The sequence below is a fragment of the Trachypithecus francoisi genome, unplaced genomic scaffold (genome assembly GCF_009764315.1).
Source record: "Trachypithecus francoisi isolate TF-2019V2 unplaced genomic scaffold, Tfra_2.0 Lachesis_group6, whole genome shotgun sequence".
In the NCBI taxonomy this organism is placed as follows: domain Eukaryota; kingdom Metazoa; phylum Chordata; class Mammalia; order Primates; family Cercopithecidae; genus Trachypithecus; species Trachypithecus francoisi.
Genome location: NW_022681471.1, coordinates 75649776 through 75665754, shown reverse-complemented (window position 1 = coordinate 75665754; position 15979 = coordinate 75649776). Strand labels below are relative to the sequence as shown.

The 15979-nt window shown below is 43.1% G+C and overlaps 1 protein-coding gene across 1 annotated transcript in view; it reads left to right on the top strand.

Annotated features, from left to right (window-relative positions):
* The window catches only part of AR (androgen receptor), an 85380-nt gene that overhangs the window by 62648 nt on the left and 6753 nt on the right, over positions 1-15979 (top strand). Inside the window, 5 exon segments of the mRNA XM_033201391.1 lie at positions 3646-3933; positions 9715-9859; positions 14075-14205; positions 15071-15228; positions 15956-15977. Coding sequence (XP_033057282.1) covers positions 3646-3933; positions 9715-9859; positions 14075-14205; positions 15071-15228; positions 15956-15977 — 744 coding nt within the window.

Sequence of the window (15979 nt, the reverse complement as noted above, 5' to 3'; positions counted from 1 at the left end):
CGGCAGTAAGGCATTCATTCCAGTTCACCAGTGTACTAACCATTCACACACACACACAGACACAGACACAGACACACACACACACACACACACACACACACACACACGCATGCATGTATACACACCCTACTGTATTGCCTATGTAGACTCTGAAGGTCTTTGAATCTGTCACCATTGGATGAGATAATTTCTGATGACCCTTCCTGTTTTGTCATGCTGAAAATCTTTAAGCCACTATAGTGTCCCCAATCTATTTCAATTTGGGCAGATGACTAGAGTATTCTCATAGCTTCCTGTCTCTTCCCCTCTGGATTTGATACTAGTTATGAAGTTTGGCGTCAAGGATGAAGAAGGGAGGCAGGGAGGATATAACCCCAGCCCCACTCCTCAACTCCGCTTTTGGATTAGAAGTAGCATTCCGGGCTTCAGATTCCTTGGGGAGGAAGTAGAGAGAATATGGGCTTTGTAATAAGAAGATGGTGTTCAGATGATTGGGTTCTCACTTTTTCGATAGCTGTGTTACCTCAGTTTATTCATTTGTAAAACAGGGATAAGAAATATCTTTAACCTCCTAAGATCATGTGGAATTAAGTGATGTAATGTGATGAAACGAGGCATGCAGAAGGCCCTGAAAAAATAGTAGCTGCCCTTAAGGAACTAAATGGTCCAGCAACTTGTGAGCTCAAAGCTAGAAAGGCCCAGTGATGGGGAAGATGGGGTCTTTCTATAGGAACTATAGCAGGGGAGCAGATCCTATAGGCCACCAGTCTGTGGAGCTGTGTCCAAGAACTCATGTTTGCAACAAGTTCACCAAATGACAAGATATTGTGGGGTCCAGGCCTCTAACTCAAGAAGATGGTCTTGGCCCAGATCATACCTTGCAGCCTGTGCCTTTGGTGGGTTGTGAGTGTTGGCAGTGGCTATGCATATCTCCTTATTACTGGCTGTGCCCAAGCCCTGCAGAAATGATTGTTGGACAAGGTCATCTTGCACTCAGGGTTGGTTTTCCAGGCTTCCTTGTTATTTTCCCCTGAGTTCTTCTGTGTTCCTCTTGCAACACCAACCCCACCATTTCCCTCTTCCTTACCCTAGTTGTTGGTCCAAACATGTAATCCATTCTTGCAGTGATTTATTGAGTGACACCATAACTGGAGTTTGCATTGAAGGACTTATTTTTCTAATTAGAACTAAAAGTCAGTTCCAGGCTGGGTGTGGTGGCTCACGCCTGTAATCCCAGCACTTTGGGAGGCCGAGATGGAAGGACTGCTTAAGGCCAGGAGTTTGAGTCCAGCCTGGGCAACATAGTGAGATCCCATCTCTACAAAAAAAAAAAAAATGTTAGCCAGGTGTGGTAATGTACACCTCTGGTCCCAGCTACTTGGGAGACTGAGGAGGGAGAATTGCTTGAGCACAGAAAGTTGAGGCTACAGTGAGCTTTTATCGTGCCACTGCTCTCCAGCTTGGGTGACAGAGGGAGATTCTCCCTCAAAAAATAAATAAAAACTACAAAAAAAAAGTCAGTTCCAGGTTGTATCTTTTTTCACAGGGGCCAGACACAGATGAGTAGTAGGTTTTGTTGTATTTATCCATTTAAATTGAGCAATCAACTTCTCTCTTTGGTTTATACCTTTCTTATTTATTATTATTATTTTAAAAGGATTAGAGATAAAGTGCTTTATGGTCTTTCTCAGTGCAACTGCTTGACCTCAGAATTATGACCTCTTCAATTATTTATATTTCCATCTTTATAAATACTGGAAAAAAATAATACAAAGTAAACATCAGGATGCCTAAGGACCTCTAACTGTGTGTGTGAGCACATGGGGAAGATGGTTCTTAAGGTTTGAGTTTTGGATTATTGTGATTGTCTTAAATAATGTTATTTCTATCATTCTTTCCAAAGGCTGTCTCCTAGCATGGTTCGCATTTTACAGACTGATGGTAGAGGCAGAAAGATTCTCTCACTTCTTTGATACTATCGAGGATTTCAGCCTTTCACCGCTCCTCTCCCCTTTGCTAAAAAATAAAAAAATCAATATGTATGTTATAGTGTATGTTCAACTATGAGCAACTATGTGTATTCAATGAGAAATGGAATACCATAAAATTACCATAGTTGAACCCAAAATGATAGGATAGAATTCGATAGTCTGAGGATGGAAGGGACCTTCAAGGCCACTTTTAAAAACCCCATTCCCATATAGTGCTTGAATTCTTAACCACTGTGCATCTAGTATTTGATCATTTCCAGTGATATGTGTGCCTGGCAACTTTTCCATCTCCCAACACTTTAACTATAAAAATGTGTGTGTGTGTGTGTGTGTGTGTGTGCATGTATGTGTGTGTTTAGAGACAGAGAGAGACAGAAAGAGAAAGAGAGATTAAAATCCAAGTCACTGTTCTTTCTGGGACCCAAAAAACAAGTATAGTGATTCTCCATTTCTAGTCTCTTTCCCTAGCAATCGGCTAGACATGCTAGACATAGACACATGTACATCACTCCTTTGATTTACAGCATTCGGTATTTGTCTATCACTTATAAGATAAAACCCGTACTTACTTTTTATTTTTATTTTTTAGACACAGTGTTTTACTATGTCACCCAGGCTAGAGCATCACTGGCACAATCATAGCTCACTGCAGCCTGGAACTGCTGGGCTCAAGCAATCCTTCCACCTCTGCCTCCTGAGTAGCAGAGACTACAGATGTGCACCACCAGACCCGGCTAATTTAGTTTTTTACTAGTTTTGTGGAGATGGTGTAGTGTCTTGCTATGTTGCTCAGGCTGATCTTGAGCTCCTGGCCTCAAGCACTCCTCCCATCTCAGCCTTCCAAAATGCTTGGATTACAGGCATGAACCACCTTACTCCGCCAGATTTCTTAATATGATACACATGCTTCTTTAAAATCAAGCACCATCTTTGCTTTCAACCCCATTATTAACCACTTTCCCATATACGCAACATATGCTTCAGTCATACTAGTCTCTAGTTGTTCCCCAAACACTCCTCAGTGCTTTTGTTTATGCCCTTTCTGCCCACCTTTGCCTGGTGAAATCCTCATCAATCTTCAAATTCTAGGTCAAATGCTATCTTCCATATAAAGCATTTTCTAAACCCACCTATGTAAAAAGATTAGTGGTTTCCTATTTTGTTGATGCCTCCATTGCAGCATTTTCTAGTCTGACTTTTTCTAGAATTGATTGTGGCAAGGCTACCAGCCTGGGCCAGGGCCTGTGTCTTTTCTGTCACCCAGAAGCAAAGGTCTAACAATGGATATCTGCTGAATGAATGAATGAAAATGAATCATTAATATATTAGTAAATGAGTTAATTAAAGGTTCCAGGTATGAATACTGAAGCCTGCATTGAGGCAGAGCTGAATCCAAGGCTATGTTAGGTTGGTCTGGCACAAGAATCAGACTTTTCCTCTGCAAGCTATGAAAAATTTGGGTTTAGCACGGATTTGGGATGATGAATTATACATTCAACCAGTGTTGAATGAGCACTTGTCCTTAAGGAGTTTAGAGTCTGTGACCAGGGAGAATGATGATTTTCTTAGCTCGGGCAGTTTTTCTAACAAGGTAGTTGCATTGTGTGTTTTTGAACACTGATGATAAATTCAAGTTTCTCTTCCTTCCCCATAGCCCGGAAGCTGAAGAAACTTGGTAATCTGAAACTACAGGAGGAAGGAGAGGCTTCCAGCACCACCAGCCCCACTGAGGAGACAGCCCAGAAGCTGACAGTGTCACACATTGAAGGCTATGAATGTCAGCCCATCTTTCTGAATGTCCTGGAAGCCATTGAGCCAGGTGTGGTGTGTGCTGGACACGACAACAACCAGCCTGACTCCTTCGCAGCCTTGCTCTCTAGCCTCAATGAACTGGGAGAGAGACAGCTTGTACATGTGGTCAAGTGGGCCAAGGCCTTGCCTGGTAAGGAAAAGGGAAGTGGGAGCATGAGATAAGGGGTATCATATTTAGTGAACGCTCCTATGGGTCAGCCACCATGTCTGGTGCTTTTCTGCCCATTAACTCAGGTAGTCTTCATCATAAACCTATGGGAGAGGGATTGTTATAAATCTCACTTTAAACATACAGAGATTGAGACTCAGAAAGCAAAGAGAAAGATAGTATAAGGTGTCCTATGGGGCCCACATTGATGCACAGCAGTCATGCTTTCACATTCAACTCACAGAAATGGTCAGCAAAATTTCTCTTAATCACAAAATCACATAGACATACCCATATATGCCTTAGGATGTTCTTCTATATTTGAACACACAGGCTCACCCCAAAGATAATCTCCAGCCTGACTGACATTCTGTCTTCAATGTCACCTTTAGGAGCTATATCATGGGAACTCTCATAATACGATATGGTAGAAAGAACATGAGGTTGGGAATCAGAATACTTCAGATCTACTTTTAGTTCTGCTAGTAACTTATTGTGTGATCCCTTCCCCTTCTGGGTCTCAATTTCTCTATCTGTATAATGTATAAAGCATGGTATGTACCAAATTGATGGTTTTCAATTTTTGCCTCAAGGAATGCTTTGTGCACTTTAAACTACCTAAGGAATCATAATGGAAGGAAAGATTAGGTGATAGTGAAAGAATTACCAACTGTTGGTCTAACAGAAGTTGGATAACAGAAGTTCCCCAGTGATGGGGAACTCACTTCTTTCTTATGTCATCTGTTGCTTAAACAAGTCTGGTTATTAAAATATTATGGCTTAAGGAATTCTTAGAGATCCTCTATCCAATGATTCACAAACTTTCATTTAGCAGCCAAGTGCTTTATTTCTCAAAAGAATTGTACACAGATACAAGTGGAGCTAGTTTATTTAAAGCCAGAGTCTATGGCTTGGGCCTCACCAGTTCAACCTCTTTCTCTCTATCCCAGGGAAGCCCCAGGTCACTTTTGCAAAATCTTAGGGCTCCGAGGAGCACAGTTTGAAAACCAGTGAAGTATATGCTCTTTAAAAGTTCTCCTAATCCTGCAATTATGATTCAAAGACTCTTTTGGAGTAATAACAACTAAACCTTCTCTTGCGGAGTCAAAGATTAACCTGCCTTTCAATAATAACTGCCATTCAGGTAGAAATGTATAGTGAACAGAACAATTTTGTATGTATTACCTGAATTGATTCTTATAGGAATCCTTTAAAATGAAATTATTTCTCCTATTTTACAGACCAAATAGGGAAGCTGTGAGAATGATGTGATTGGCCTATAGTTACATAGTCAGAAAATAGCAGGACCAGAACTTGAGCCCAGGTTCTCTCCTGATTCCAGATCCTCCCTTTATTCCACTCCACCTGTAGGCTGCAGCACCACTGCAGTTCTGTAGCTCTGGGCTTTACAGTGAGGGGCCAAGGCTTCATTGAAGGCCACTTGGGTCATACTGTGGGCTTGCTGCATTTGAAGACATTGCATGTTGGTTGTCAAGTCTTAGATTTGTATTTCCAACTCACAGAGCCTGGTCACAGCCCTAACCATCTCTTACACCTTCTCAGCTTGGGAAGCTGAGGTTGACTAGGCAATAAGACCAATGGGAAGGAAACCCAAGGACTCTGACTGTATATGTTCTGTGCCAAAGCAGAGGGTTCACACAGAGAGGAAAAATATAAAAAGAAAAAGGAGAAAGCTGCTTTAATTCTTATCACTTTTTCGTCTGGATATTTTGATATCATGTGTTTGACAAAGATTCAAAGTTTAATCTTCCCAAGCAGTTTCCAAACACTTATCTCATTTTATAGGTTACAGAGCTTTTTCATATATATGATCCCACTTAATCCTCACAACAATTCTATGAATCATAGAGACTATTATTTCCATTTCACATGCCAAGGCTCAAAGAGGTTAACTAACTTGCTCCATTTGGTCACTTAACACATGGAACCAGAACTTGACCTAGACCTTCAGGTTTCTAAATTGGTTATCTTGACAATAACCTGCTGCAAAACTCTATAGCAGAATTTGTATGACTTGGGATCACTGGGGCTTTCCTTGGCCCAACCACTAGGATGGAAAGCCCCCTCCCCTTACATTAACAAATCTGCAAACCAATATCAGTTCACCATCTAGCTTGCCAGATTAAATGATCTCTGACTCCGAGTCTTTTAAAAGAATAGCTTCAAAAGAAAGCCAATTACCACATTCATAAGAACTGTTCTTCATATTATCTATAATTACCTACAAGTTTAAGTAATTCACTAATTCAATAGATTGAGTTCTTGACCTGTAAAATGAACTATGCTAGGCCCCTAATAAGATAAATTTTGTTGTAAGTTTTCTATGACAGTAATGATGTATGGAAATTGCCTAGTAGAGTACCTGGCACATTAAAAAATGATAACTATTAATTTAGAGTGGGTGAGTAGACTGGGTGTACACAGTATATTTAGAATCTAATTTATCTGGTTTGGAATCCTAGCTATGGACTAGTTCTGTGATCTTCAGTAAATCACATGTCTTCTCTGTGCTTCTGTGTCCTCATTTGTAAGATGATAGAATAATCATTACCTTTCAAATTGTTGTTAACAAAGAGATTATGTATAAAGAGCACCTAGTAAGGTAGCCTGAAACATAGTAGATGCTCTGTAAATGGTGGTTTATTATTATGATACTTGAGTGCTAAGCCACTGCTTTCATGAAACTCAATTTTAGCTACCACTTGCCTTGCTTGCTCATGCATGGACCACAAGGTGAAATTGTCTTCTCTGAAGACCTTGGCAGGCAGATGCACTACAGCAGCAAAGATTTCCAAACTGGCCTTTCTTTGGGCCCATTCTCCCAGACTAGACATGAGACTGCAAGTTTCTGCTGCACATGAAAAAAATATGATGTCAATTGGATTCTAGTGAGAAAACAGTGTCTAATAAACTGCTTCTGCTCCCTAGCCTGTTTAATGTGTTTCAAAACCTGAGAATGACTCCTCTCTGTTTCTCCAGAACAGCCTAACACAGTGGCAAATGGGTGTTGAGTGAGTGCATACTTAAGGAAATCTGTAGGGCTGCGGCTACTCTTTCCTCAAGTAATCCCTTGATAGTCATGCAGGCTACTTCAGAGATTGGGCATTAGATAACAGAGTCAGGTATTAAAATCAGATTAGACTCTAGGGAGATTAGCCAGCCATATTGCTGATATGTGCCACAGTTACTGGGCTTCAGTGCTAAGCAGCTCTCATTAATCACAGTTAATTAATATTATGGCCAACTTAAGCTTTCCCTTTTCTCTCCTGTTTGTTAGTTTGGTGGCATTTTAGGGAGAATAAAATAAGCATCAGTATGGACGATTTGCTTCATACCTGTACAATTTAATTCTCATCCTTCCATGTGCCTTCACATTCACACACTCCACTAGAAGACCAAGGTTCATCAGCCAAAGACTTTTCTTGCTCCCCACTGCCTCCTACCCAAGATATTCAGGGTTCAACCTCCCAGGCCTCTTCTCTAAGAGATCCCTGGTTGCTACATGCCTAGACCCTGCTTCTTATTTCCTACTGAGAAGGGTCAGGCCAAGGTATTCTGTGCTACAGAAGGGTTCCAGGCAGGAACTACTCTGGGATCTGAGGCTCCAGCCAGTCTGTCAGCATGTCGTTACAGTGAAGGTGGGAAGCACAGGCCTGGGAGCTAAGACTGCCAAGATGAGGTACTCTAGAATCCCTGATATCTGGAAGGCTTAGGATCTAAAAGAAAAGAACAGGGAAATGGGGCTATATGAGTGGACAGGGACCAACCAAGAAGAGCAATGTATCTGGATAATGTAGACTTCAGACCTGATCCTATGGCTGACAAAAGTTGGTGACCTTGGTAGTTCCTGAGCTGTAACCTTCAGCAGTGGAGTAGAAAAAACACTAGAGAACAGAATCAGAACACCTGGGTTTTAGTATTAGTTCAGCCACATATAAACCATATGACCTTGGGCAAGTCAATTTATTTCTCTGGCCCTTATGTTCCTTGTTGGTAAAATAAGTGTCACATCACCTAACCTCTGGGATTATTGTGAGAGTTAAATTAGGTCATCAACAGGAAAGTGAGAAGTTTGATCTACATTTGGGGAAGCATTCCTAATGAGGTATGATGACAAAATTTCAGATAATTCTGGATTTGTTAGTGAGAAGAGAGAGTGTTGGTAGGGATGAGCTCTGAGGTGATGCCTTTATAACTTTAAGCATCCAACTGTTTCAGAACCTCCAGGAGAACATGGCCAGGTCTGTACTACCTGTGTGTTATTGTAGAGGTAGCATCTGGGAACCTCTGCTCTCTGAGCTTAAGGGAGGTAATTTGGAGATCATTTAATTCTCATTTTACAAAAGGAAAAAAAATTGAGGATCTTTAGGCCATTTGTTTAGGTTTCTTAAGTGCTCACTCAAATACGTGGACTGTACTAAGTACTAGGGAGGTAAACTTGAATACGAAGATATGGTCCCTGTCTTCAAGAAGCTCTAAGTCTTGTGGGGGAGACAGACATGTATATACATAGATTTCAATGCTGTGTAATGAGTGCTATAACTGCATGAGGCTACACAAGGTGCAATGAGAATGTAAAATAAGAATCTTTAAGCCTTCTTCTTGGATGAGTTGAAAAAGGCTTCACAGAAGAGGTAGTCTTTGAGTGAAGACTTGAAAGATGAGTAGGTATTTACTGGATGAAAGACCTGAGAAGGAGGAATGCATTCTAGGCAAAAGCAACTTCCTGTGCAGAGATAACAGAGATATAGAGGCATGTGAGAGGGCAAGTGGCAACAGATCAGTCTAGGCAGCAGGTCATAAAGGGCCTGTTCTTATATAATGATGGCAGTAAGATGGGGATCCAGTAAGGTGGGAAACTAGTAGGGCCAGGCTACCTATTGAGTAGAAAAGAATGGAGAGGAACTGCCAGGCAGAAAGTGGGATGGACGCAAGAGCGGGAACATAAAAGTGGTCAACAGGAGGCAGTGGCTGTCAAGACGTCTCCCCATACACTGTACACTGTATGTAACATCTTTCTCCCAGGGTTGTTAGAAGGGTCAAACCAGCTCATAGCTGGAAAAGAGCTTTGTGAAGTGAAAACTGCTGTTTATGTGGGATAAATGATGTTATCCTGCATCTTTGGAAAGGTAGAGTGATCAAGAGCACAGACCTTGGAATCTGACTGCTTTGCTTTGGAACTTGGTCTACCAATTACTAGCTGTATGATCTTGGACAAGTTCCTTAATCTCTCTCTGACTCACTTGTACTGGTTCACAGAATGGAGATAATAATAGTACCTACTTTACTCATTGTTGTGAATATTAAATGAGATAATATAAGTAAAGTGCTTAGAAAAGAGTTAAATGTACCCCATAAATACACACAACTATCATATACCCAAAATAATTTTTAAGTTTTTTTTAAAAAAAGCAATCCAATGGAAATCAAAAGAAAAAAGGACTTGCTCGTATATGCTGTCAATAAGTGTTAGATTATTTTTCTCTTACAACTGACAATGCCCTTTTTTTTCTCTATCATCATCTCATTTGAGCAGCTCAGTGATGTAGGGAGGACAACGAATATTATCCTCACCCTATAGTTTGTGCTTTTCCCCACCACCCCTCAGTGGCCAGTCTGGATGGTCCTGGGGATCCTTAGGGGATGCCCGAATGCCAGAGCATCTCTGCCCAGTAGGGGCTCAGACTTAGCTCAGCCCGTCAGTGTCCAGACTGACCACTGCCTCTGCCTCTTCTTCTCCAGGCTTCCGCAACTTGCACGTGGACGACCAGATGGCTGTCATTCAGTACTCCTGGATGGGGCTCATGGTGTTTGCCATGGGCTGGCGATCCTTCACCAATGTCAACTCCAGGATGCTCTACTTCGCCCCTGATCTGGTTTTCAATGAGTAAGTGCTCCTGGGGCCCAGACCTCACTAAAATACAGCAGCTTGGCCAGACCCAGTTGGTGGTGATGGTGATGGGGTGACAGTGAAGCTTACCTCATTTGACCTGCAGGTGTGGCATTGGATGCCACAGCCAACTGGTAGGAACTGAGGAGGATGGTGCTGAGACCACCCCTTTCACACCCAAGAACCAATCCTGGTCCTGTTTCTGGTCTCCTTTACAGCTTATCTCAGAACCACTTGGAAAGATTCCTCCCCTTCACTTTGAGCAACATATAAAGACTCTGGCTTTAAGGCCAGAAAGACTCTGGCTTTAAGGGCTGAAGTTTCTTGGGTTCTGTTACTACCACCAAAGGCTACTGCTAGTACGACTTGCTGAGCAACTAGTTTGTGCCAAGAATATGCTAGATACTTTCTAAATCCTATCTCATTGAGTCTTCATGGTGACCTGACTTCCCCTTTTTATAGACAACTCTATTTTTTTGTGGATGGGGAAAGTCAGGCTCAGCAAAATAAAGGGACTCACCCAAAGTCACAGAGCTAGTGCCTGTTGGAGACAAGATTCAAATGTATTTCCATGTGAATCCCAGATCCTCTGCGTCATGGTGGTAACTGATGGGGAGGAGTACCTCTACCATTCTCTGTCTGTGTGACCTTGGCACTGCCATTTCCTTCTCTTAAACAGCTTTAATTAATACCTGCCCTGCCACTAGCTCTATATAACATCATGAATTTGGCCAGTGGCTCAGATTTTGGAATTACATTTTTCTCCACTAAAATCTCAGTTCTATTATTTTCTTAATCAGCATCTTTGGGAAAGACCCTTAACTTTTCTGACCCCCAATTTCTTCATCCATTAATGATAATAGAACCTTCATAAGTAATTTCTTACGATAACTAAATGGGAACTGGCAGATGTGGAATGTCTGGCCCATAGTGGGCAAGAAGAAAAAAAAAAAAGTCCCTTTCTGATTCACCGTTCCCTAATAGTGATATTTTTTCCCCCTCAGATGGAGTTTGGCGCTGCCACCCAGGCTAGAGGGCGGTGGTGCAATGATCTCGGCCCACTGCAACCTCCACCTCTCCTGTTCAAGCAATTCTCCTGCCTCAGCTTCCCGAGTAGCTGGGCTTATAGATGCCAGCCAGCATGTCCAGCTAATTTTTGTATTTTTGGTAGAGATGGGATTTCACCATGTTAGCCAGGCTGGTCTTGAACTCCTGACCTCATGATCTGCCCACCTCAGCGGGGCATGATAATCTTTTCTATGTCTGCTGAATGAGGTCCCTCGATGGCATAATGAATGGAGCTGGCCAGAGAAATCTTCCCAAGGACCTTGAGCTAGTCTCCCCAGACAGAATCTTTCAGTCAGGACAGGAATTGACCTTCCCCCCTCTTCAGCCCTCTAACCCAGAAGAGTCTTAAAATAAAATCTACAGGCCAGTGGTTCCTTCCAGTACAGCACTGCAATGTGAGGGAGAGTGAGCGTCCCCAGCTGCCCTCTCCCAACCCTGCCAGCCTGGTAGCCAGCAGCTAAGAATAACCACTAGGCTTTTGGCACAAAGTGCTTTGTGGTTTTCAGACCTCCAAAAAGTTGCCTATGATGCCATCTTCTGGGGCAGATCTTGGAAAGCCCCCTAACTGTTCATCTCCCATCCTCAAACCCCTGCTGCCCTTAAGCAATTGAATCAACTCCGTGAGCACCTGCTCTACCTTCCCCAGATCCCTGAGACCTTTGGAGCTTTGAAAAGTGATAATTGGCTGTTCTCTAAATCCTCATTTCCTTCTCTACCTCTGAGTAAGCATGTGGCATCCCACCTCAGCTTCCTGGTCCAGTCTTGTTCATCTTATAAAAAGGCCTCCCCACAGGGTCAGCGGCCTAGATCCATCAAATCCCAGGGTTCCTGAAACAATAGGACCCCATTCCTCCTGTAGGAAGCCACTATGTTAGAACTCTCAGGGTGTCTACAAACATCTAGATAAGTGTTTCTCAACATGGATTATTTTGACATGTTGGGAAAAATAATTTTGTCAATATGTAGAATATGGTTGACATACCTGGCACCAGCCTACTCTATACCAAATAGGATTCCAGTCATTCTGACAGCCCAAACTGCTCCCACACATTTCTAACACCCACTGAAGAAGCAGTACTCTCCAGTTGAGAGCAACTAATTGCTGCCAGCCTCCCTAAGGTGCTAATGGGGAGCCTCAGACCCAAAGAGAGAGATAAGAACTTGTTCAAAGTAGGTCAACCCATTTGCTGATCTCTTCAACACCAAACTCTATTATCAGCCCTGTTTTTTTCTTTCCTTCTCTCTTTGTAGAGATCACATGTTGTGAGGATAATGAGCCTGAACCTTAGCTGTGTGACCTTGGGCAAATTACTGAGCTTCTATGTGCCTCAAATTTTATCTGGAGACTGCTGAAGAGTATTATAATAGCACCTTTCTACATGTCATTTATGGAACACCTGCTATGTGTCAGGCACTGTGCTTAGTGTTTTCCAATCTTCATTTCTCATCTTATTTTCTCTCTTGCACTCCCACCAACCCTGCTCTCCTCCTAAATTCCATTCCTGCCTCATTTTTCTACCCTCCATTCTCCTCTCTCTTCCTTCCTTTAACTGTCTCCCTAGTATTTTTTCCCTTTTTCCCCCTTCTTGTCCCCTCCCCTATGAATTCCTCCCTTTCCTTTCCCCTTCTCTTTCCTCCATTCCCCACTTCTTCTGCCCCTGAGGCCTGCAGCAATGTTAAAGGAATCCTCATTCCAGCATTGTGATTTCAATGGTATAAAAAGATTGCAGCATTGTCATCAACAGAGGTGGGAAGTACATTGGAGACTGGAGCAGGGCCAGACCTCAGGGTCAGCCAATCTTACTAAAAAATTCTCTATAGTGAAAGAGCTTGGAGCAACACTGTTCTGCTCAATTGACTTGTGATACCATCTAAACACTTCCTCTTTCCAGTTGGGCTTCAGCCTGAGTTGAATAATTCTACACCATCTGCCCCCTTCTCTCTTTCTCCAGGACAGCCAAGATCTCTCTGAGATAGGATGCTGAGCTTCCACCCAGACAATATCAGGATCCAACATCCTACTCCACAGGATGAGGCTAGTGGCTTGGAAACCAAAATGTCAAACCATAGCCTTTAGGCTCCATCTGGGAGGTCTTTGTCCTCACCACTTAAGTGGGTGTCAAATTTCCTTCCCTTTCTGCACATGCTGCACAATCAATTTCTGTCTTACACACACACACACACACACATACGTGCGCACACACACACACACAATTTTTGAAGTGCTGAAAACTAGAAAGCCTACTAGCATGAGGATGCTGTGTCTTCTCTTAGAGGTATGCCATGGTCAGCCATGGAACCGAGAGGTTGCTCCTCCTTGAAAAGTTGGCCAAGCATTGGCCACCTCCTCGTATAATTTATAGGTGATAATGTGGTGATATGTTCAGAAGTGACTATAATAAATGCAGCTCACATATGTCTGCAGTTTCCAAACTGTGGTAAGGAGCAGCCAGCATATGAGGGAATGGGCTCCCCTTCAGCAGGGGACATTTAAATTAGACATTCAAAAACACTCCCTGGCAGATTTAACATTGGAACTCATTTTGAAAGAACAATGTGGAATCTCCTTCACTGGGAGTTTTTGAAGAAATATTAAATTTCTAGTATTCCAGGCCAGAGGCAAAGGGGTCAACAGGATGACCAAACACTTCGGGTCATTTGCAAATCCTGGTGTCCTGATGTTAAGAGCTGACTACTGGGGCTTCTCCTAAAAATCCTTCATGTTGAGCTGCCTGTGAGGCAGGTTCTTGATCTGGCTGTAGCTGGGATATTAGAACTGTAATCAGAGAGACTATGTGCCTGCCCCATTGTGTTCATTTGGTTAGGCTTTCTTATCCCCGACTCAGAAAACAGAAGGGGCACAGAAACCTGGAAATTCCATGCACTAACCCATATCCTGGCCAGGGAAGATAGTAGTAATCAGGATGTCAGATTTTGGAAAAGAGAGAGAGAGAGAAAAAAAAAAAAAAAAACAGACCAACAAACAAACAAACAAAAACCTCTTCCTGATCCCTGAAGCACCAGCAGGAGAAACAGCAAACTCTTCTTGGAGAACCTGGGGAGGGAGGGCAATCAGAGACATTCCCTCTGGGTTTATTGCAAGCCTCCCTTCATTCCTTTTTCCTCTATGTATCTCCTTCCCAGGTACCGCATGCACAAGTCCCGGATGTACAGCCAGTGTGTCCGAATGAGGCACCTCTCTCAAGAGTTTGGATGGCTCCAAATCACCCCCCAGGAATTCCTGTGCATGAAAGCGCTGCTACTCTTCAGCATTAGTAAGTTCCTAGAGGTGCAGGGAATGCCCCTGAGGGCACAGAGACTCAGAGAGGACCACTTTTGCCATTAAAACATTATTAGGGAGAAGCCAGCTCCTGGACATTTCCCTTCTTCATTTCCCCTCCCCATCCCCACTCTACTCTCCCTCAGTATCATTCTCCTAACAAGAAACAATTTCATGACTAGAAGCCAATTTGTTTGCTAGAAGTCAACTTCCATCGGATTCCCCAACTATCCCCAGTCTATCTTTGGGACAAGGCCTTTTTGACTGGTTACAGCAGGTCTCTGAATTTCTCCACAGCTTCTGCTATAGAAACAAACATGGGCCACCTTGTATTCCTTGCAGGGCAGTAAAGCAGGAGGCATTTCCTCCTGGAAAGATTTCCTCTTCTGCCAACAGGAGGAGGTCTATGTAAGCAACTCAGGTAGGATTTGTTTGGCAGCCAAGGAACTTTTCTTTATATCTTTTCTAAGAAGAGTCCTTTCTTAGCCTCTGTTGAGGGAGAAAGGCAAAATTTGATATTCAAAGCTATGTGTTTAGTTGTCTAAATCAGGGTTTGACTGTAAATGACATAAAAACTTAGGTCCTAAAAAATGAGTTATATGAGAAGAGTAGAAAAAAAAAAAGATTCAGGAAATTTGATTTACTTGACTCTCTTCAGATTGGATCCAGCTATCCTTTCCCCTGAGATCTCCCTGACAGACTGAAGGCCCCAAGCCCACAGACTTCAACTAACAGGAAGCCAAGCAGATGGTTCCCTGTGGGGGTGGGGGTCAAGTCTGTGGTCAGAAAACTTGGTGCTTTGTCTAATGCTCCTTCGTGGGCATGCTTCCCCTCCCCATTCTGTCTTCATCCCACATCAGTTCCAGTGGATGGACTGAAAAATCAAAAATTCTTTGATGAACTTCGAATGAACTACATCAAGGAACTCGATCGTATCATTGCATGCAAAAGAAAAAATCCCACATCCTGCTCAAGGCGTTTCTACCAGCTCACCAAGCTCCTGGACTCCGTGCAGCCTGTAAGCAAACGATGGAGGGTGCTTTATCAGGGAGAACAGCCTGATAGAGCCAATGATAATATGCTTCTCTAGGGTCTGGCACCACCTGTTGGGAGGTGCTTCCATTCCCCTCTGGCTTTGAGTGTGGTCCAGGAAGAAAATGTGGCGAAGAAAGGAACATGGGTCACAGTGTCCCAGCTGGATATTGTGAAAGGGGTGGAGGAGTTGAGAACAGAGCAGTTGGGACTCAGGGAAGGGACTTACAGCAGATGAATTATCTAGGCAGACAAAACAGACCTGGATGTTTCTCCCCTCTTCTTTGAGTCATGTTCATGTGAGTTTGTCTGTGTGTGTGTGTGTGTGTGTGTGTGTGTGTGTGTGTGACAGAGAGAGAGAGAGAGATTGAGAGAGAGAGAGAGAGAGAGAGAGAGAGAGATGGAGTGCAGAGGCTGGGGTGAGAGCACAAGCTGGAAAAGTCTTGAGTAAGAGAGCTTACAATGGTATACGACATCGCTTGGGAGCCCTCAGTGACTCCATGGAGACCATTTCTCTCTCTCTCTCTCTCTTTCTCACACACACACACACACACACACACACACACACGACCTCATGGGGGAGGACCAAGGAAGGACAGGGAAGGGGGAGGAAACAAAAGACTGAAAGACCAAAAATCAGAGGTTAGGGAAGAGTCTAGCAGAGCCCACCTCCTTGTCAGCCCTGTTTTTCTCTCTCTTATTGTTCCCTACAGATTGCGAGAGAGCTGCATCAGTTC